The 20,364-nt window shown below is 41.3% G+C and overlaps 4 protein-coding genes across 4 annotated transcripts; 2 read left to right on the forward strand and 2 right to left on the reverse strand.

The window, feature by feature from the left end:
• Positions 1-404: 404 nt before the first annotated feature.
• LOC135490842 (thioredoxin reductase 1, cytoplasmic-like) lies at positions 405-10,972 on the reverse strand. The gene is made up of 16 exons (XM_064776395.1): positions 10,905-10,972; positions 10,102-10,251; positions 9,837-9,897; positions 9,463-9,549; positions 6,611-6,750; positions 6,266-6,338; positions 5,611-5,679; positions 5,293-5,343; positions 4,846-4,988; positions 4,461-4,576; positions 4,066-4,291; positions 3,739-3,831; positions 3,502-3,578; positions 3,060-3,321; positions 2,836-2,931; positions 405-2,570 (listed from the first exon to the last, which is right to left on the reverse strand). Exons 2-16 carry the CDS (start codon positions 10,201-10,203, stop codon positions 2,373-2,375), a joined length of 1,794 nt encoding a protein of 597 aa, XP_064632465.1. The 5' UTR covers positions 10,204-10,251; positions 10,905-10,972; the 3' UTR covers positions 405-2,372.
• An 89-nt stretch (positions 10,973-11,061) lies between these two features.
• Positions 11,062-12,737, forward strand: LOC135491276 (NADH dehydrogenase [ubiquinone] 1 alpha subcomplex subunit 5-like). Its single transcript, XM_064777029.1, has 5 exons — positions 11,062-11,111; positions 11,472-11,516; positions 11,681-11,797; positions 11,974-12,039; positions 12,325-12,737. Exons 1-5 carry the CDS (start codon positions 11,085-11,087, stop codon positions 12,424-12,426), a joined length of 357 nt encoding a protein of 118 aa, XP_064633099.1. The 5' UTR covers positions 11,062-11,084; the 3' UTR covers positions 12,427-12,737.
• An 800-nt stretch (positions 12,738-13,537) lies between these two features.
• LOC135491490 (RIB43A-like with coiled-coils protein 2) lies at positions 13,538-16,594 on the forward strand. Its single transcript, XM_064777386.1, has 5 exons — positions 13,538-13,743; positions 13,953-14,034; positions 14,287-14,750; positions 14,942-15,169; positions 15,505-16,594. The coding sequence occupies exons 1-5, from the start codon at positions 13,627-13,629 to the stop codon at positions 15,751-15,753; spliced, it is 1,140 nt and encodes a 379-aa protein (XP_064633456.1). The 5' UTR covers positions 13,538-13,626; the 3' UTR covers positions 15,754-16,594.
• Positions 16,595-17,262: 668 nt separating this feature from the next.
• On the reverse strand, positions 17,263-20,127 carry LOC135490804 (meiosis expressed gene 1 protein homolog). The gene is made up of 3 exons (XM_064776321.1): positions 19,966-20,127; positions 19,492-19,650; positions 17,263-18,962 (listed from the first exon to the last, which is right to left on the reverse strand). The coding sequence occupies exons 1-3, from the start codon at positions 19,999-20,001 to the stop codon at positions 18,831-18,833; spliced, it is 327 nt and encodes a 108-aa protein (XP_064632391.1). The 5' UTR covers positions 20,002-20,127; the 3' UTR covers positions 17,263-18,830.
• Positions 20,128-20,364: the final 237 nt, after the last annotated feature.

Below are 20,364 nucleotides of genomic sequence, written 5' to 3' on the forward strand. Positions count from 1 at the left end.
GGGTGTCTAGACTGACCTGGTTGTGACAGTGCATGACCTGATCTTAACTTACTTAGCCAGCTGTGAATGTAGTGAGGTGTAACAGTGCATATGATGACACAGCGTCTATGGCCTTTGACCTGGTTGTGACCATCTATGCACCAAGTGAAACAGTCTCAATGGCCTGGTTGTGACAGTGTATGTGTCTTGGTTGTGACAGTGTCAATGAACTCACTGAGACAAATAGAAGGCATTACCCATCCAGTTTGACTGTGTACCACAAGCTGGCCCGGCACTTCCATCTTCGGCACCATTGACAGAGACAGGGTGGGTGACTCTGGATGAATGAAGATGTCCAAAGAACTCTCCAGCAGGAAGATGGAACACATTTCATTTTACAATTCTTGGGGAAAAGGAAAAAGTCATTGTTTCTACGCGATCATATTTATTTGTCACATTTCCGCAAAAGTTTGAAAACACTACATGTATCATATGAATTATAGACATTTGATTGATGCAATGATGAAGTCAGAATACTGGAATATTACACTGACGCTGTAGAGCATGCCCATTTATCAGCTTCGTGCGTCAATCCTATAGTCTCCTACTTTTGGCAAAATCCTCGACGCACGACACTCATAAATTGGCATGCTGAAAAGAGCACATTTAACAAGTTGTCCTTTAGTGCAATAATTGCATCATTGACAGACTAGCACATTGAAATACAGGCTTTGACCACTTCACAGGAGGACAGCGTGTCTCTGTTGCTTGGTAGAGTCCCTTCTCACAAGGTTATATTGAAGTCCATGTATTTCAGATGCACTTTAAGCCCTCAGCGAAGACCTGGATGTTAAAGGTGCATCCCAATGCCTCACCACGGTCAATCCAGACTGGTTTAAGGGCACAGGTCTCGTAGACCAGAGATTTGGAACCATCAAGGAACAGAGATATTCTGTAACACCTGTCACCCTAAAGAATGAGGTCAAAGCCCTGGTGTAGTATGAATCAAGGAAGTGAGTGTACCCGTCTCATTGCGTCAGCAAAACCAGTACATGCACATGTTTATACGCAAAAGTTTGATAACACTATGATATGAATCATAAACATGTGTTTGATACCATGATGAAGTAAGAACACTGGATTATTACACTGGAACTGTAACTCATAATCTGTACAGCAAATTAATAACTTCATAAGTGAAACTTGTAAAACAGAAATGTAGAACTGCCACCTCGAAGCTGCAACAGCACCTGACTGACTTTACAGCATTTCGATAGAGATTTCAGGTGGTTTTACTTTACAAGGTGGGATAATCTACAGATTTCTAACTGAGCAACATAATTAGATGGCTGAACATGTCAGGTGATACGAAGCGACCACCACCGACGTCTAGTAACAATTTATACAGGTCAATACATGACATTAGAAACACGACAAAATCTAGCATGCATTGGGGCGACCTGTGGCATAGTAGTTTGAGAGCTGAGCTCATAATCAGGAGGCCATGGGTTAAAATCTTGAAAGAATTACCACTGTTTTGCCATGAAGTAACAGATTGACCAATGACCTGATTTCTACTATAAACCTGAGACATTTTCACGCATTATATTTTTGCACTTTTCTTGACTTGGGCCCCAATTACGAAATAAATGGTGTAAAAAATGATCAGACTAACGAAATCTACCCAGTCACGGAAACGCTTCGAATGATTTTTCCAAGGATATAAATCGCCACAAAGAATAGGACCTGATATTGTGTATCATGTCCTGTATTGAAATGAAAGAGTGAGAGCCCCGGCCCAGCACCATCAGGCCTACCCCACTCTAATGAGTTTCTGAGATAGACCGTCATACGGGTAGATACACATACCTAATGGGCCGACGCTCTCCTGTCATGGTGTGAATATGGCACAAAGAGAAAACCTTTCATGCGCATGAAAATATGGTTCCAGTCTGAAGATGAATTGAAATTTATTGAAGTCTGGTGGCATGTGGATATTGAAGGTAGACCATAGGGAGGAGCTAGGCAGGCAGATTTGTGCCATCCAAGGACTTAGTGTACCATATTCACACCATATGTTTTTAATTACCTACTGTTGCAAAAGTCTGCGAGGAACCAAGCTCGAATATCACAGTTATACAAATAGTATAAGTACGCTGGTAAGAAAGTGAAACGACGTAATGTTTTAGGCTTTAGAGGCGCACTGTATTCAGTCTCGTGAGTCTGTAATCATGTTTGCTGCCGGTTATAGTGCACTGGAGTGCTCTTGAGGAGTCAAATTGAACACAGTGCACCTTTAATGTTAGACAAAATAACATCTCTCAATTTACCCTAGCGCAATTTCAAGCAGGCTCAACAAGCAGACCTTATTTGGCAACAGTAGGTGATTAACCTCAGCAACCAGCCTGCTTGAAGTCTGCGCCCGACCGTTTTGTCACGGTCATGGTTGTAAAGACCTCGGCAACAGTGGGATGTATTCCGATGAGGTTATCGAAGTCAGCCTTCGTCGCTCCCATCTTGATACCGAGTGCGTAACCCTGGGTGATCTCACCCGCATTTGGTCCTGCTACGTGGAGTCCTATCACTCTCTCCTAGAAACGAAGACAAGACAATTAGCCGTCTGTATGGTTCAGGCATGATCAGCCGCTCGTGCCATTTTCTTGAAACAAAATATTTTGGAAGCAAATGAAGAAACAAATTTGAAGAAACTTTCTTCAGATGGTTGATACAATCAACTTTTCTTCAAATATTTTTCAACAAACATTTCCGTTCTTGAGCAAATGTAGTCAGTGCATGTCGTCTGCTAGTCGATGGGTTGGGAAGATATAAACATGGAATGAAATCGAGGATCGTTACCTGCTCAGATATCACGCAGATTAATTTGACGTAGCAGACGCTTTCTTCTCGGTGTGCAACCGTCCACTCAAGGGGCCACAAGTTCCCATGGTAAACCTGTAAATATGATGATAACAAGTCAATTTAGAAGTGATTTTGAAGAATCACAAAAAGCCATGACACCCAACAACAAGTTTGCTTCTTAAAGGATGAAATGCCCTGATGATAGCGCTGCAAGTACTTGCCTCAAGATTCTCAGCCCCAAACTCGGCCACTGCCTCCTCCTCACTGTAACCAACACAGCCGTACTCCAGCGGAGTGAACACGGTTGTTGGCACATTACGGTAATCGCACTGAGCGGTCTGGCCGCCAAACAGTCTTTTTGCGAGCAGACGCCCCGCTTGGATGGCTACAGGCGTCAGCTCCAATTTCCCATCCAGAATATCACCGATTGCATAGATGTGAGGAATACTGGACTGCTCATTTTTAGCTATCACTTTTCCATTTCTGAAGTTGTGAAAGAAGATGAAACGTTAAAAAGATCAGCCACGGTTATCGAAATGGTTAATATTATATCACTTGAGGTCGAAAAGCTGTTCAAATCTGCCAACAGGCAATAGAAATACAATGATTTACAATCATAACAAAGTATTCTAATTCCTACCAACTATAAACACAGTGACTTACTTTGGGTTCAACTGAACCCCCACGCCCTCCAGCCCGATACCCGCGGTACATGCATCACGTCCAATACCAAATAAAACCTGAAATGAAAAACGAGTTAAAATTGAGCAGGGACCACACGTTATACATGTATGTCTCTCAGGAGAAAAAGTGACATAGATCTACGTCAGATGGCGCTGAATGTGTTAAAGAGCCACATTGACTTTGAAACTGATGGAGGTCAAGGACTGGTATACTCACTGTGTTATATTCACCGACGACTGCGTCCCCGCTATCCTGCATTTTGGACGTCACCCGCAATCGCCCGGGTTTTCCTGGTTCAAGCTGCTCAATCTGAGAGATAGACAGGAGAATATTACTTGATTCATTTCTATGCAGCCATTTCAAAACAAGGGGAAGTGGAGACTGTGGAGACTTGTAAAAGCCCAAATCAACGACAGCAGTTCACCAAGAAAGCCAAAGCAGTCTACTACTTCATTCAACTTTTTGCTTTGAAAATTTCATGGATTGGGTCTTCTGCTTCTCTCAAGAAAGTATAAAGAAAATGCAGTGTGACGATGTACTCACCATCGTCGGTACACAAGGACGGATGAACTTCACGTTATGGTTTTTCATATAGTCTCCGATCGTCCCTGCCATCTGTTGATCAAATCCTCGGAGAAGGATCGACCGAACCATCACCGTCACATCGAGTCCAATCCCGGCCAAGAAACCGGCACATTCGAGAGCTACGTATGACGCTCCGATGACCAACGTCTTGCCGGGGCAGTAGTCAAGTGAGAAGAGATCATCACTGAAACAGACAAGTATCGCTTGATTAAAGAGACAGGGTGGTTAGTCGAAGGCTTCTGGTGATTGTCCCAGCTACCAAACAGCTCATCTGAGCAAGAACACAAGACCAAGTTTATCATTGTTTCTGTGAACCACATATTATTATCACAGGACCACAATAGAGAACTGACCTTGTTACACCGTACTCCTTTGCCCCTGGAATATCTGGATACCGCGGCCGCATGCCAGTCGCGATAAGAATGAACCGGCTGGATACTTCAGTAGTCACACCCTTCTTATTCGTCGTCTGGAAAGAGCATGAATCATAAAGTAAACATTGCAGGGGAGTTGTGGATTACCGATATTTTACTTAAAACTACCAAAGCAAATTTCTAACTTAGCTGCTTGGAGTTCATTCATGCAGTGACTGTATAAGAACTAGAAAAACCTGTCCAGTAGTACATAAAGAGAGAGTCTGGATTCCTTGCAGATTCTTAGAGAGCATCAGCCTCCCCATTGACCTCCGGAGCTCCTCTCCCTTGAACGAGACTTGAGCTGTTCCTACTATCTCCGTACCTTTACTGTATGTGGTCCAATCATTTCTCCAAGCGCGTTAAGGTATGTGACTTTCCGACTCCGTAACTGAACCCTGTAACCCCAGTTCAAGGACTTGATGTACGACTGAATGTTATCTTTCATGGTTTCCCAGTTGTGTTTCACTGAAAATATCAAGAAACATCAGTAAGGAACTCTTTTCACCAGTGCTGCCACTATTGTCTGTTTCAAACCCAACTGACGAAAGATCTCTTGGCACTTGGTTGAAATTTCCCCCCCGGATTAACCACTGTAATCTAATCTCCTGATTGGGTTTGTCTTATATACAGTAAAAACACAATTTTCCCAACCAAGAAATCACATAGCGTGATGATACAAATTGTCAAATCCAACTGAACACGTTACTTGGCGGCTCCTTCAAAGAGACGGCCGTAGTTTTACTGAAACACGATTGACTCAGCTTCTTACCATGTTCTGAATATTCCCAGCCAAAATGTTTCGCGTCCTCCAAATTGTGCCCTACAAAAAGTCAACAATGATTGAGAATAAAATAAATCAACCCTTGGTGGGACTTTAGCCATGGCCATACTGGAGCAGACGACATTACTTTCAAGAAAGTGCAAACATGGACAAAGCCCATAGCCTTCATTATGTATTGAGAATGTAGAAGACTATTGAGAAGGATATCTTGCAGACTCCATCCCACTGAAATGTCCTCTGGTGACCTACATGACCTCTGGTGACCTACACGACCTCTGGGGACCGTACGATGGATTCAAAACGTACCCATTATAGCAGCAGTGTGCATCAGCTTCTTTGGAATACATCCAACATTCACGCACGTTCCACCAAGTCCTGAAATCAATTTGGACGGCATATGAAAGTGACATATCATTGATGAATTTCTGTGTTAACCCTACACAAGAAAACCCACAGTGATGTTAGGACAATATAGTTGTGTAATACATGCTTGGTTAATCCATAAAGGTTATTACTGACAGTGATGACAGGATATTAAAACCGGCCATCTCGTCCACGCTAATTAACTATCTATGGATCGCAAAAACGAAGCGTGGATGGCCTCATTTGATCGGTAATGGCAACACCCTCCTTTCAGAACGTGGTTATAATCAATCAAAGATGTATTGGTTACTGAGAAGAATACAGTAGCTTCGTGTCTCCAATTAATTCAATACCAAAGCAGCGTATAATAAGATTTGACCAGTTTGGGTCCCATTGATTTCTTCTAATAACAAAGATGAACATTTTTCGTCACACACAGAATTGAAATAAGAAGAATAGAAAATTCGGAAAAACAGTGCCAAGGAGAAATGTGGTTTTATAATAAGATTTAAAATGACACCTTGAGACTTCAGTCAAAATTTTGATTTTGTGATCAGTTGATTTCCTTTTATATTAGAACTGTGCAGCGCACACTTACCCCATGTTGTGCCGAGCGGAGAAGGTACAACATAGTCCAGTAGCGCCACCTTGGCTCCAAGGTCCGCAGCTTCCTGCAAGGCAAAGTTGAAAAAAAAAAGAATTATAGAAAGATGCGTCATTGTTGAGTAATCCACCCCACTGTCTCGACACAAGGACAATACATCAATTATGAACCCAAGACCTCCTGATTATGAGTGTGACGCTCTAAGTCAAACCACTATGCCACTGTTCTCAATGTCAACACAGTTGACACAGTTACCATGGTGATGGTAAACAATCATCAAGGACCACAGAAAACCAACATCTGTTCACGGATGTTTTTTGCTGGAAAAAACTGACTTACCTTCGAGGCGGCCAAGCCACCTGATCCTCCACCAATCACAATCAAGTCGTAATCATACTTTGCACTGTCCGCGTGGTTTTGCTCGATTAATCCGATGAGTTTGTTGTCGGCGTTGAGCTGCAGCAAACTATTGGCATCACCTGTGTGAGGAGATGGAGACTCTTGATTGAGGACTTTGATGATTTTACACGAGCACTGATTGCCCATCTCGCCATTTCCCTTACTCCTGAATGGCCGGGGTCTACGAGAAACCAATCGCCGATACATGTTATTCCGATAAGTAGACTGCCATTGTGCTGCCAGCGCTCTGGATATTCATTATTCAACACTATTTGAGTAAAAAGTCTGTCCCCAACACATTTCAGTCACCACGTTCCTCCAATACACCAATCAATGTTGACGTTAGGTAATGTCATATTTTCCAATAATAAATCATGTTCCTGATAGCAACAATTACACTTCTATAAACCTAACGTGCACATACATCTGCTGTCCAGCTTATTTTGATTAGATATCATTCCAGTCATTAATCATTTTCAACACTCAATCCTGAAAGAACCAGTCCACCACAATGAGCAATCCATCATCTGAACAGAATAGTTTTACCCCTCACATTCAATGTTATATAAATCATTTTGCTCAAATCGACTCGATTTACATCTGACTGGCATCACAAATACCTCGCCTACACATACACCAGCATTGCTACATGTGGGGGGGGGGGGCTTGATCTTCAGACCTTATTTGGGTGATCCTGGTTGGAGGAGTGCACAGCTCATGCGAAGGAGAAAACCGTGAGTCAACCAAGTGGAAACCTGAACCAACCAAGAACTGAACCTGGGAACTTCGTGCCGACTGCCGGTAATTTTATTCCCCATATGTGTGCCACGCTTGCTTAAACAATCTAAGAGGTAAATTGTCCAAAGTAAGAAAAAGGGTCGAGGATAATAACTTACCCTCAGTGTCTGAGTCTGACGACTCAAAATGATGAAAAACACAAGCGTAATGATAGTAATGATTAGCCATTCTTTCATCAGAAAGATTTCCCAACCTCACCATCCAATACGCTGGCAAGAACTAACAAAAGGTATCCTCCCTTCGACTACCTCCCTGCTTTGTTTTGTACCTTTGGGTGTGGTCCCAACTTTCCAGACCCATCCAGATTAGACCCCAGTGACGACATCTCCCTTATTATCTCTCTAGTCCTTAAGATAGTTGTAAATAGGACCCTAAGATGGCCTCCCTTGACTTGCCTTCACCCCCACTGTGGACCAAGTCCATAAAAAAACCAAAAACATGGGAGGTGTGACTCGCCTCATGACCATGTACAGGCCCAGAACTAGTATTCTGACACCAGCACAGGCCCAGAACTAGTATTCGGATACCAGCACAGGCCCAGAACAAGTATTCTGACACCAGCACAGGCCCAGAACAAGTATTCTGACACCAGCACAGGCCCAGAACTAGTATTCGGATACCAGCAGAGGCCCAGAACCAAGAACCAAGAACCCAAAAAGCAATTCTAGACCTCATAAGTGGCAGCGTGCAGTCCATCCCTGGCACTGCTGCTGCGCTCAAGTAAACTTCCTGTGAACTCCAATAGTATCCAGTCCTCCAAAGCCTCCTAACATAACCAGGTCCTGAAGTCACCAGGACTGCTAGACCCCCCCCCCCCCCCCATCCCCAGGTTCCAGAAGTCACAACAAGAAGCCTTAGATCCGGTACACTGACACTAACTCCCAACTATCATCCAAACTCCTTCAAATTCTATCATCACAGCAAATCCACCATCACCACTTTCACTCTGAACCACTATACTCCTATTTCACTGTCAAAACTTGTAATCATACAGCATCCAAACTCGTACGGAGATCCCCTATCAGTATCAATCTCGAGAAAACCGCATCCCAAAGGTTTGGAGGCCACAGGTAGCAGCCCGGCATCCGGTGCACGAATGCTGCGCTCGTGTCCATTAAGACCTCATCATAAATTGATGGATTTCCAATATATTAATCAACAGAGTTGGATGACAATGGCCATTTCGTAACACGATGATTTGACATTGGCATGTTGACTTTGCAAACGTGGTCTCATTTTATCATTATGGATTCAAATAACCTGGGTGAGGTCGGAAAGGTGGGAGGGGGTTAGATTGTATTATTTGAAAACTGAAGCCAGAGAGAGCTTATGGATCAGGAAGAAGAAGTGCAAATTAATCAAAAATATCATAATTTATCATAAATATCTAATTGATCTACTTTCCAATATTTGCCAAATAGCTCAATAAGTAATTTCTCCCATGAATGTTTTGCAAAGCCCTAAAAGCAGTCCGTGAATTTGCTGCACCGTGTTTTATTGACCAAAAGAACCCAATCTGATAGAGTCTCCCTGTCAACAGGGCTGGAGCTGGCTGGGAAAACCTTGGCACAATAGGGACTGTACTGTCAACAGGGCTGGAGCTGGCTGGGAAAACCTTGGCACAATAGGGACTGTACTGTTAACAGGGCTGGAGCTGGCTGGGAAAACCTTGGCACAATAGGGACTGTACTGTCAACAGGGCTGGAGCTGGCTGGGAAAACCTTGGCACAATAGGGACTGTACTGTTAACTAAATACACAGGGAATGCCAGAAAAAGCCGACTTTGTTTGGGCCGAATAGGGGAGGTAGATTATTTAAACTGGAAGCAGTCCCACTCAGACTTATGTTTTATAAATAACAAGGATACATGTAAATTGAGAAAATGCCTCCCTTTTTTGCAATGGTGCAGAAAATGCTTAGGTTTATTTGACTGCATCCGAGAGCCTTACTCATTCTGTTCCAACTCGACTAGGGTATTTTGGACAAGGACTTACCAATGAACTTCCCACCAATGAAGACGTATGGAGCTGTCTCTTGTTTCGTTAAGGTAGAGAGAGCTGTCTGCATACCTTCTCCATTCACTGAAGAAGAAATTGCGCCCTCATAAATTGTGTGAACGATAGACTGAGAAAAAAAGTCAAGCGATCGTGGGCAACACTGAAATTGTTGTACGTAGACGCTCCAATTCGTGATCTGTTATCAACACCTCTTAGTGTTACCATGGTTACTGAGAACCCTAGGATGTGGTGGTATGACTATGAGTGGGTCAGTAAGAGTAAGATCAATTCTTTAATGATTCACATCTTGAAGATAAAAAAATCTACAACATTCTGAAATAAAAACTTTTGTTACAAAACACACCACTCACCAGAAGCATCAAGATCAACAGCTCTGAAGTTGACATTCAACGATTCAAGTAGAGCTTTCACCTAAAAAGAAACGTCCAATGAAAATGAAGAACTGCTGGGAGGAAAGCCATCGGTCTTCACTTATTGCTTTGTCGGCAACCTAGAACCTACGTGCAATTGCCAAGACAAAAGGATGCCGTCAAGATGCTTAATTCTTAAAACCTGTGATCAGGCCACAGCTTTGCTGTATCGCAGGCCTGGCTTTCAGAAATTTGCAACGTTTACCTTTTTGCTAAAAGCACAGTCAGATAACGTGAAGACAACAACATGATTGACAGCTGTCTCTTGCTGAATCAGGGCAGCTGGATCCCCAGATATAGGTGGCATCTTGAAATGGAATCCGTACTGGCACGAGGGTCTTCTTCAAAATACAATCTGAATTGAGACATGAATGCACAGACGTCATAATTAGCTGAATGAGAACAGACCTTGAATGACGTAAATCAGCAGTTTACTAGATGTAGTATTCATCAGCCTATAAGATCGGTTTCAAGCAGCACTGCCTCCCTGCTTAAACATTCTATTTTATTAACTCCAATCATAGCTAACAAGCGTGAGTAGTAACTACAGTTGCTCAGGTAGATTTATATACATGTAATAGCATCTGGCAAAGAACTCCCTTTTACTGAGGATAGGTTGAGGTACACCAACTTTGGGTCTCTATCTGTCTTCAGACTTGGGTTTAGGCTGCGTTTTATAGGGTTATTTTCGGGAGCAGCATGGGTGTGATCAAACAGATTATGTATGCGACGTAACACAGCAATAGTTGACATGATTGGGTTCGTTCAGCCTGAGCCTTAAGGGAGCAGACAGTCAGTGACAGTCACTGTCATGACAGTGTACTGTATAGTCACATGATTGATAATGATAGTAGTAAAGTATAGTGCACAAGACAAGAATTGTCATCATTTGAAACTAAAATCTTTAGTGAATAGGTCTTCATTAGAAATGAAACAACAGTTGAACACGAGCTATGATACTAGGTTGATCAATAAATCGGGGAATCAGAACATGTCATCGTCAAATACCTTGAAAAATAAGGAAATAAGGGCTCTTCTTCCAACCAAAATATGATTGCAAATGTGGCAATCTTCGGCGAAATTCTAAATTACGAAAACAATGACGTCATGCATTTTTTGCGTAAGCCAACCTCGATCCATCGATAAATTTACCGACGGACGAGGTTGCAGACGACCTTCCAAAACAAAATGGCCGCTCGTGGATTGTTGAAAAAGGTCCGATTATTTCCTCTTTTCCTATCACAAATGCTGATTTCTTTAAATTTGCGAAATTTTTTTCCGGTCAGAATGTTCTGCTATGTTCAATGCACATTTAAGGCATTTGCAAGTACATGAATGGCTGTTGTTAATCAAGAAATTTGGTCCTACATGCCTACTATCGTATATTTTTGGCCGGGGGGCATCTCAAAAATGCTGTAGGCTTACCCTGCCCTCAACACATTTTCAGGGTGTCTCTTCTAATTTTAGCCCCTGGATGCCTGGGTATCAGCATTTTTGAGATGGTCCCTATAGTTATATAGAAGATAACAATCGTTGCAGTGTTAATAATAATTTTTTTTCTTTCCTTTTCTTCAGACTACTGGCCTTACTGGCCTTGAAGTTGCCAAACACCCACATAAGGTGAGATCGCACGAACGTCAATCAACATAAAATTGCTATGTATGGTTGGGTTTGGGGTTCTGTGAACACTTTTGAGGTACTTTCATTGTGAATTGGATCATTATCATGATTTTCAATATGTCAAAGATTTTATGTAGAATTTTTGTATCATTTTCGTTATTCAGACCTTGAAAGTCTTGTACGATAAAACTCTACGAACATTGGAGAAGATGCCAGACAATGCAGCGTACAGAAAACACACACAGAAAATAGTTCAAAGCAGATTGAGTGTGGTCAATTCGGTAAGTGTATAGGGAATCTGAAAAATAATTTTACAGTATGTCACAATACTCAATTATCAGTGTAGCCTTCTTTACTTTCGTCTGCAGGAGGGAACTTGTGATTTAGAAAATCAGACTTTCAGTCACTCCCTTTGCAAAAAAGTTACTTTCAAAAGTGATGATTATTCTTCTTTCAGCAAAATGACATGAAACAGGTGGAGGATCAGATAAACTGTGGACAAGCAGAGGAGCTTATATTGCAGGTAGGTCAAGGGATTGACAGTGACACTAAGGAATTTCGGGGCAAGGCAAAAAAATTCATCAGAGCAGAGAATTAGGCCAACCAAATAGAACAAAAGAAGGAGCCATTATGACCCCTGTTGTAATCGAAAGATCAGTTGAATCATCCTTATTGTTGTAAGTGTATGGTGAGAGTTTCCGTGGTGTTTGATTAATGATTTCCATTCATCTCAAATTGGCTTTATGAGAGGACAATGTCACAATCAGAATCCCAAGATACATGCAATACAACTTCATTTTATTTGCAGGCTGAGCGAGAGCTTATCTTGGCTAGGAAGATGCTGCGTTGGAAAGCCTGGGAACCACTCGTAGCACAACCAAACGAAAATCAATGGAAATGGCCCGTTTAATTGAGTTTTCTGTAAGCTAGGACAATTAATTTCATTTTGTGAATAGGCTTGAAATAGTAGAGAAGGTCTTCAGACTGTGACTTGATTGCAAAATGTGAACCTTCCATTGGTTCATCCTTTAACATTGTGTCAACTCCTCATGTTATCACATTCTCAAGCAATGTTGTATTGGTGAAGCTCTTAGAAAATGACAGCGTTGCTTTCACCCTTACATTTTTTGTCCGTCTGTATGAAATTCTCTGAGGTCTTTAATCAATGGCAGTTTGTGTTAATAGGTGGACTTGTGAATAAAATGTACAAAGGTGTTAAAAGATTTGTGTCCTTTAGTGTTTAAAAAACGTTAGAACATCCTGCTGGAATCCTACTGGAGGGATCTTATCAGAAGTTAAACAGAATTTTCAATGACTTTGTGTCTATGACAAATATCTTTTACAATACGGTAACATGTGCAACCACTCTGTTGGAGACATAGTCACAACCTATCAACCAGGTCAGGAGTCACAACATGAGTCTTCATCAAAGACATAGGTAGCAAGAAGCTTCAAAATAGTCCAGTCTTACAGTCCCTATTGCACCAACAATTTTCCCAGGCAAAGCAGAATTTCTTATCTTATACTACTGCGCCTGTCTACATTGCACATATTTTAGAATCCCAAGAGTGGTAGAGGTGTAGTGTATGGTGTTGCTGACACTGGCTGACCAAGATGCACATCTCGACTTGACTCTTCCAATGCCACATGACTCCAAATGGATTGTAACATAGCTGAGGCACTAGCTGTCAATCAACTTGCATGAGACAAAATTATGAAACACCCTGTATAACATGTATAAAAAAGTTCGAAGGACATGTTTTTGAAACACCCTGTAACTATTTGTACTTGCGCGCCAGCTGCGAGAAAAGAATGGAACTAAAATGATTTAGGGCGAGGTTGAATATCTAAAAAACAAATAACTGGATATACATTACCAAATTTGAGATATCATCAAAGTGCATGTATCATTTTCTTGATTACTATCAAGTCTATAATTTTTAACAAACTTAAAAATATTATTTTGTCTAATCAAATTTTTGTTTACATTCACTTCTTTCGATATTGCTTGACGACGCGTAGCAACAAATATCACAGGCTGAGCTGTGTTCATGTTCTTATCACAAGGCCATATTTTCTTCTGATTTAGGCCATCAAGACAGAAAATAAGATGTACAAACTCGATTTACCCGTCGACTATAAAGAGGCGGCTGCCATTGAGCGCCGCCGGAACATGGAAAGTCAACGAAAAAGCAGGATTTTCAATGCAAAAACGAGGATCATTGGGGTGAGTGACATCACTGTCACATTCACATGCACACAGCACACACTGTAATGTAGTGTAGCGTAGGATGCATTATTGCTACATGAGCATGCACCAACAAGAGACATGTACATGTTGTTTGTGTCTGTCTGCAATGCAGATTTGTCAACTTCTCACAGGTATGGCCTTAAATGGCTTGATGCATTAATCTCATTTCAAATTTCCTTCTTCAGGTTGACCTTGACGCAATTGATCAACAAAAGAAAGATAAACAACAAATGGAAGAATATGAGCGTCGAAGACATGAAGCATTTGGTGAGTATTCTCAATTCTGAGAAAGAACGTGTAGAGTGCAACAAGATAGTAGATACTCTGCAAAACACATGACCCCTGTCAGAGACAGCTCATTTTGATCTAAAGTGACACTGACATCACTCACTTTGACGTCGTCTATTTGGGCTAGTGACCTTACAGAATGATATTCATATTTGGTGTCACTGTTGGTTGTCTTCAGAATAGAACTTGAAATGAAATTTCCTGAAAATAACTTTTCCTTTTTGATTGCAGCCCATGACTTGATCCGTGCTGACCAGATTGCTGAACTTTTGGAGAAAAGACAGCAACATGATGTCTCACAATTAAACATGGCATTAAATGAATTCAGAGCACTTCATCAGCAACCTAACAGTCGCAGGGAATGGGATCTTTACGATCCAGATTATTTGAAAAAAGATAAACCAGCGCGTGTCCATGACGACGATCCACGATGCGGCATCTCGAGTATGCAGAAATTTGATGGGGAGGATCTCAACCAGAAGGCTCGGTCAAAATTCATGGGAGAGCAGCACAGGGAATGGGCTGAGCAGCAAGCGCGGGAAAAGGAGGCAGCACGAATGCGACAAAAGGAAGCGGACCGACTCTATGAACTTAAAATGCGTGAGCTGGATGAGAGAGCCATGGACCTACAGCGGGCTGAAGAACAGTGCAGGAAGGCTATGGATTGCGCCCAGGCTGATTACAACAATGCTTTGGTATGTATTATTTGTTTGTGGAAAGCCCGAAAATGCACAGCCTGCCAAAACTTGACACTTAACTTTATACTCAGTTTCAACTTCTCACATGGTAAGTCATCGTTTCCTTTATTATGACTTCAGGTTGCCACGGTTTCTTCTTCACCTTATTGTCATAACAATATTTCATCTGATCTCTGCATCGTTTTCAGGCAAGAGAAAATGCAGAGAAACAACGCCTTCACAAACAACAACAGGAGGATGACAACGCGACAGAAATCGCCAATCATGTTTTTGGCGACATCTTGACAGAGAATCCTGCGGTTGCCCAGAGCGCGTTTGGTGCGCACCGCGTGATCACAGACAGATGGAAAGGAATGAACCCACAACAGCTGGAAGATATCAAACAGACCCAGTTGAATCAAATGAAAGAAAACGCGGTAGGTCTTTGCTTTGATTTTTCGGACGACTGTCCATTTGTTAGTGGCAGTTAAATTTCTGAAAATCTGTTAGGTGGCAAAAAATATTATCAATCCTGTCTTATATTGAGGTGTACTGTTGTAATCAGTCTAGATAGTGATTGAAATCCATCCGATTTTTTCAGGATGGTTCTTTATCCCCTTCCAGATCTTTTCTTTCTCCAAGATTTTCCAACGCCACTTCTTGTCACATGTTGGTTGAGATCATCCTTGTTTTTTACAACATCTGTCCAAACCCCTTTGACTTCAGTGTATCATAAAACATAATACATGTATTTGTTGTTTCTGTTCCGCAGCGTTTGAAGCAAGAAGAGGCCCTCCGTGACAAGGAATGGGAGGACCAGAGAATCGCACACGCCAGGGCAGCGCTACTTCTCGAACGAGAGAAGGAACGAGCGGCAAGGGAACTCAACAAACAATTTGTTGACGACAACCAACGACTCGGAGCAGAACAGGAGTCGCATAAAGAATTCCTTGACAAGGAAGTTTACACAAATCCTCCGACCGCCGCTTACTTTATGCAATTTAACACAACTACTCGATAAAGTGACATTCACCTTCATAAAACTGATTGTTATCTTACGATCGAAACCAAAGACTTGAACATCATCCAGAATGATGCATCAGAAAATGTCTATTATGTTACTCTGCGTGAAGAAATAAAGTTGAGATGGCTTGTGTATTTTATTCCATATTTTTTTCTATACTTCTGTCGACACTGACTTTATTTTCTTTCAAGATTAAATTCTATCAAATTTTCTTGGTGCCTATGTGAAGTATGAAAAAAATATGGAAATTATGCCTGTAGGGCCCTAAAGTTTGCTACCTCAAAGAGGAAGATATTTGATGCTTCGTACAATTCAGCTCTGTTTTCAAGTATAATTGATGTAATTCCGTCCAGATCTTTTCCATATTTGGGAAATGTCTTAAGATGCAATACGATTTCAAAACACATGTTGTAGCTTGAATGTATAAGTTGTGTGCACAGCAGGTTTTTAAGATGCCATTCAGCTCACTTGCCGCCGTCACGACTGCACAACCTTATTGAAGAAGTTGAGAAGACTCCTTGTGACTTAATGTACCATCCTGTCTCAAATAGAGTATAAGTCAGTGCAAATGGGCTAGGCTGTCTGGATGGGAAGATGGGTTTACTACGAACTCACATTATACTAGTTTTATCTGTTGATGTAAATCACATTTTATATTTATTTTGATTGTGGTCTAGGTTTCCTAGATTAGTTGAAGTGACACATGACACAAGAAACCAGTGATGTAACTTGTAATGCCAACAGGTTTGACAACCACAATGTACTGTGATTTGTAATTTATTAATTTCGTGGCGTATTTCACTTGGAATAAATTGTACATAAAGATGTATTTAGAGAAGATTTGTTCTTGATCTTACATTATTCCTCATGCTGATTAATGGGTGTTGTGAATCAGTGCAGGGAGGAATCCCTGACACATAACACTGATACGTAGCACGCTATTTAGGAACTGTCCCAGCGATATCCAAGTCAGGTTAGGATCAGACTGCTATTTTGCCATCAGCACAACCAAAGGTTGAAGACGATGAGAGAATTGCCGCAAGAAAGGGCAAGGTTGACTCTGTCGTGAATGTCAAAGTCCTTCAATGTTGGTCTTACTTGGAGTTGGTAGTGTGACTGATTGAAGGTCGTTCTAGTTGCAGTTTCTTTTATATGGATGACTTGATGATGGGCGGACATCAGGAAATGCAAAAGGGCCACATTGGTGGGACATCTGGTGGAAGTCTAGGATATCTACCTTCCTACGGCTCGTAGCCGTCGGTCTCATTGAGAGATGTCTTATGCTATTGAGAGTCACTGCTGGGGAAGACAACCCTGTACCAGGGTAAGGGTCTGAATCAGCTCAATCCATTCCCCCTCGACAGTGACTTACCAGAGCCCGAGTCTTCCAGCATTTGTGAGCTCTGCAGGTCAGCGCTATTCAAGTCCAGCAAGAAGTTTAGGCTTCCAAGCAACACAACTCACCCTTTATCTTTTCTCTTAGAAGGAACAACACAAACAATGATATTATTTACACAACAAAATGATTTATTTCAGACTCAAAATATTTGATTCAGAAACAGTGAATAAGTAGAAAAATTGTAACTTAACTTTCACAAATGTGGTTTGTCAATCGTGTCAAAACCATGTGAAACATGTGATCCAAAAGAGGAGATCGCAAGAAGTAAATGATATTTTCTTCTATTCTATTTCGGTTAAAAGTTCGGAATTCAAACAATTATGGTCATTCAAAAGAGACAAAACAATGTGGTATATTACAGTGTATCTGAGTGACTGCGGCAGTTGATTTAAAGTACTATGTTTGAAGCAAATTTAGACAATCGGACACAAATGTGCTTAAAGAGAGATTCTTAGAAGTTTTTTTTCATCGGGTAAAACACGAACTGGAATGAAATCTAGAAAGATAACAAAAACTACACAAGATAGAATGCACTTCAATTGTGGATACACTCAAATCTTCAGTGCTTGTGGTTTGTATATATTGAACACTTCAAATCTCTAGTACTTCTTGTTGTGCATGTAATAGGTACATGTACACTCAAATCTTCAGCGCATCTCGTTTGAATGTAATGAACTCTTGGTTCTTGAAATGACATACACCTTCAGCAAACGGTAGACAGGACGGCACAGATAAAATTTGGACGGTTTTCCTACATATTTACACAACTACTTCTATACAAACAAAGCCATATTTCATAATAGCCAGGCTTGATAAACTACATCCAACTTTTAGGCAAACTTTCGAATCACCTTTGTTAAGCAGAAGTCATTCATGAAACAAATAAAGAGATGTGTCATGGGTACAAAGATTGCAAGACACAGGACCACTTTACTTTTTGCGGATTTCAATTGTAAAATATTTTGTTCTTTTCATGCAGACTATGTTTGGTCCGTGAACGACCCTCAAAACAAAGGTGAAAAAAAGTGGTGCCCTTGACCACTGTTCATCAATCTTTCAGCAGAATATTGGAGAAAAATACATTTTTTTTGTCATGCTCTGTTCCAACTTCCTTAACCCGCAGCCTTCAATTCATCAGGATGAGTTCGTCTCATCAGTTGAAGAAAACACGTGGATCAACCAAAGGTTCTACTGATAAGATTGATGAAAGTTGCAATTTTTAAATGATGGCAAAATTGACAAAAAATGCATTGCTTTTGCACCGATTATTCAGCCTCCCTACTGGACGGCACATTTTATTCCTATTGATGTGATTTGAGCACTACACTATGTGCAATCTGCTAGTACTTCTGGGTGTTCAATTTTTTTCAGCCGATTTTAAAGAAACAGTTAGACCCTAACTTGTGTGATAACAGAATCTGGTCCCCTGTATGGTAACTCTGATCAATGAAAATCGCTGTTCTGTTATAGTTTGTAGTTAAAACACCGTTACTCATAGTTGCAAAGGCCAGATTACTGTAAACTGAAGGAGAAATAAACGAACTCAATCAAAGATTCAATACACCACAGGACAAGACTTCTTGTGCCGCGTTCATTTTTGGGTATGTTTGGACCAAACATCCATTGTTGATCCATTGAATACTGACAATTTCCTCCAAGGACAAGTTGCCTACAGTTAATACACATACATTTTACACTTGTGCACATCTTTATCAGTACATTCGCGGCCTTTGTTGTAGTAATAGAAATAGCCATCCATTTTCCGTTTCAACCGCTTGATGAATCCATTGTGCTCCCATCTCATGAGCTGAAAAAACAAACAGCATTTGATAGAAATGTTCATGCTAATGTTCCCCCAAATTGCATGACTTGTGGCAAGACTCTCCGCTAGCAGTCAAGAGGTTCTTGGTTTGAACTCCACAGCCAGCGTGAGACTTTAGAAAAGGTCTCTTTACCTTACTGGACCCAGACGGGTACCGTTCAGGAACGCACCGGTTGTACTACTGAATGAGCAGCACTATAAATTCCATGCACTTGATTGGGAACAACGTTTATGAAGACTTCGCGTCACGTCACGTTACACTAATGTAAAACTGCATGGTGACGTGACGACGATCAACACCACGTTATGTAAACGTTGTTCCCAATCAAGTGCATGTGTGTATAGTGAAAGGTTTCAGGAATGGATTGACCAAAGAATACTTTTACAAGCTGTACCACAAGTACTGCTAACTTCCCTTTTCAGGACTGAAGAAAACTAGAATATGAACATGCTCTACTGCCAGGATTCTATTGTTGACACACTTGGTAAAGACTGCACAATGACCAGAACTCACATCATTAAGATTTGCGTGGATGGCTGCATATTCTTTTTCATCTCTGTATCCAGCGAGTTGGAACCGGTAGGCTTCTTCTACATCTTCATTCCACTTTGATGGCCGGAACATCGACTTTGGTCGAGGGCAGTCACATGGAGTCAAATGAGCACTGAAGCCCTGAAAGAAAAATCGAAACTTACATTGAATGGGCTGTCAATTGCATTGTGCGCTAACTTAGGCAATCTCTGATTTACAAGATCAAAGTGTTTCTTATAAATCGGACAACCAAATAATGTCAAGAACGATGATGTCCAACCAATTTCAACATTTGATCTTGACGCCATGTGTGAATGCAATGGCCAATGCATTGATTTAAGCCAATGGCCATGGGATGTGGCGAATGTATGATGTGCACACTGACACTGCGACTGTGAGTGAGGGATGCTAAGCTAATAATGGCTTCTTCAAATTTTCATCATCAAATTCAATTACCCTTCTAGCACCGGATATGTTAATGCCGACAGACATATCTTTTGATTGTCTAAAGGCCAAATGCAGAAAACTTTGCGATGTTTCTAAGTTTATTTCGACGAATTGATGAGACAAAACTCCAACAGAGATGAGAAGTTGAAAATTCGAGAAGCGTTGCCAAAGGATTTCCGTAAACATTGATCCCGCAGCAAATAAGTTGATGAAATTTGATTGGACAAACCAACATTTCTGATATTCAGTAGTTTCGCTCCCTGATCTTTTCGCCCCCAGTCGCTTCCTGAGACTTTTCAAATGGATATGACTACAATAGAAGATGCCCAGGATCACAATCTTGATGATCGACGAATGATGAAGAAATACCAGTTACCTGCCAAAGATATCACACAGCAGATGACCAAA

This window comes from Lineus longissimus, chromosome 7, assembly GCF_910592395.1.
Source record: "Lineus longissimus chromosome 7, tnLinLong1.2, whole genome shotgun sequence".
In the NCBI taxonomy this organism is placed as follows: domain Eukaryota; kingdom Metazoa; phylum Nemertea; class Pilidiophora; order Heteronemertea; family Lineidae; genus Lineus; species Lineus longissimus.

Excerpts from the sequence above, each read along its gene's own strand:
- LOC135490842 (XM_064776395.1), bottom strand. The coding sequence starts at position 10,203 with ATGCCACCTATATCTGGGGATCCAGCTGCCCTGATTCAGCAAGAGACA. Across the intron at positions 3,832-4,065 it reads GTCCTTGTGTACCGACGATG|ATTGAGCAGCTTGAACCAGG; the intron begins GTGAGTACATCG and ends TCTATCTCTCAG. Across the intron at positions 2,932-3,059 it reads TTGGGGCTGAGAATCTTGAG|GTTTACCATGGGAACTTGTG; the intron begins GCAAGTACTTGC and ends TCATATTTACAG.
- LOC135491276 (XM_064777029.1), top strand. The coding sequence starts at position 11,085 with ATGGCCGCTCGTGGATTGTTGAAAAAG. Across the intron at positions 11,517-11,680 it reads TTGCCAAACACCCACATAAG|ACCTTGAAAGTCTTGTACGA; the intron begins GTGAGATCGCAC and ends TTCGTTATTCAG. Across the intron at positions 11,798-11,973 it reads GATTGAGTGTGGTCAATTCG|CAAAATGACATGAAACAGGT; the intron begins GTAAGTGTATAG and ends TTCTTCTTTCAG.
- LOC135491490 (XM_064777386.1), top strand. The coding sequence starts at position 13,627 with ATGTACAAACTCGATTTACCCGTCGACTATAAAGAGGCGGCTGCCATT. Across the intron at positions 13,744-13,952 it reads CAAAAACGAGGATCATTGGG|GTTGACCTTGACGCAATTGA; the intron begins GTGAGTGACATC and ends TTCCTTCTTCAG. Across the intron at positions 14,035-14,286 it reads TCGAAGACATGAAGCATTTG|CCCATGACTTGATCCGTGCT; the intron begins GTGAGTATTCTC and ends TTTTGATTGCAG.
- LOC135490804 (XM_064776321.1), bottom strand. The coding sequence starts at position 20,001 with ATGTCTGTCGGCATTAACATATCCGGTGCTAGAAGG. Across the intron at positions 19,651-19,965 it reads ACATATCCGGTGCTAGAAGG|GGCTTCAGTGCTCATTTGAC; the intron begins GTAATTGAATTT and ends TTTTTCTTTCAG. Across the intron at positions 18,963-19,491 it reads TCCACGCAAATCTTAATGAT|CTCATGAGATGGGAGCACAA; the intron begins GTGAGTTCTGGT and ends TTGTTTTTTCAG.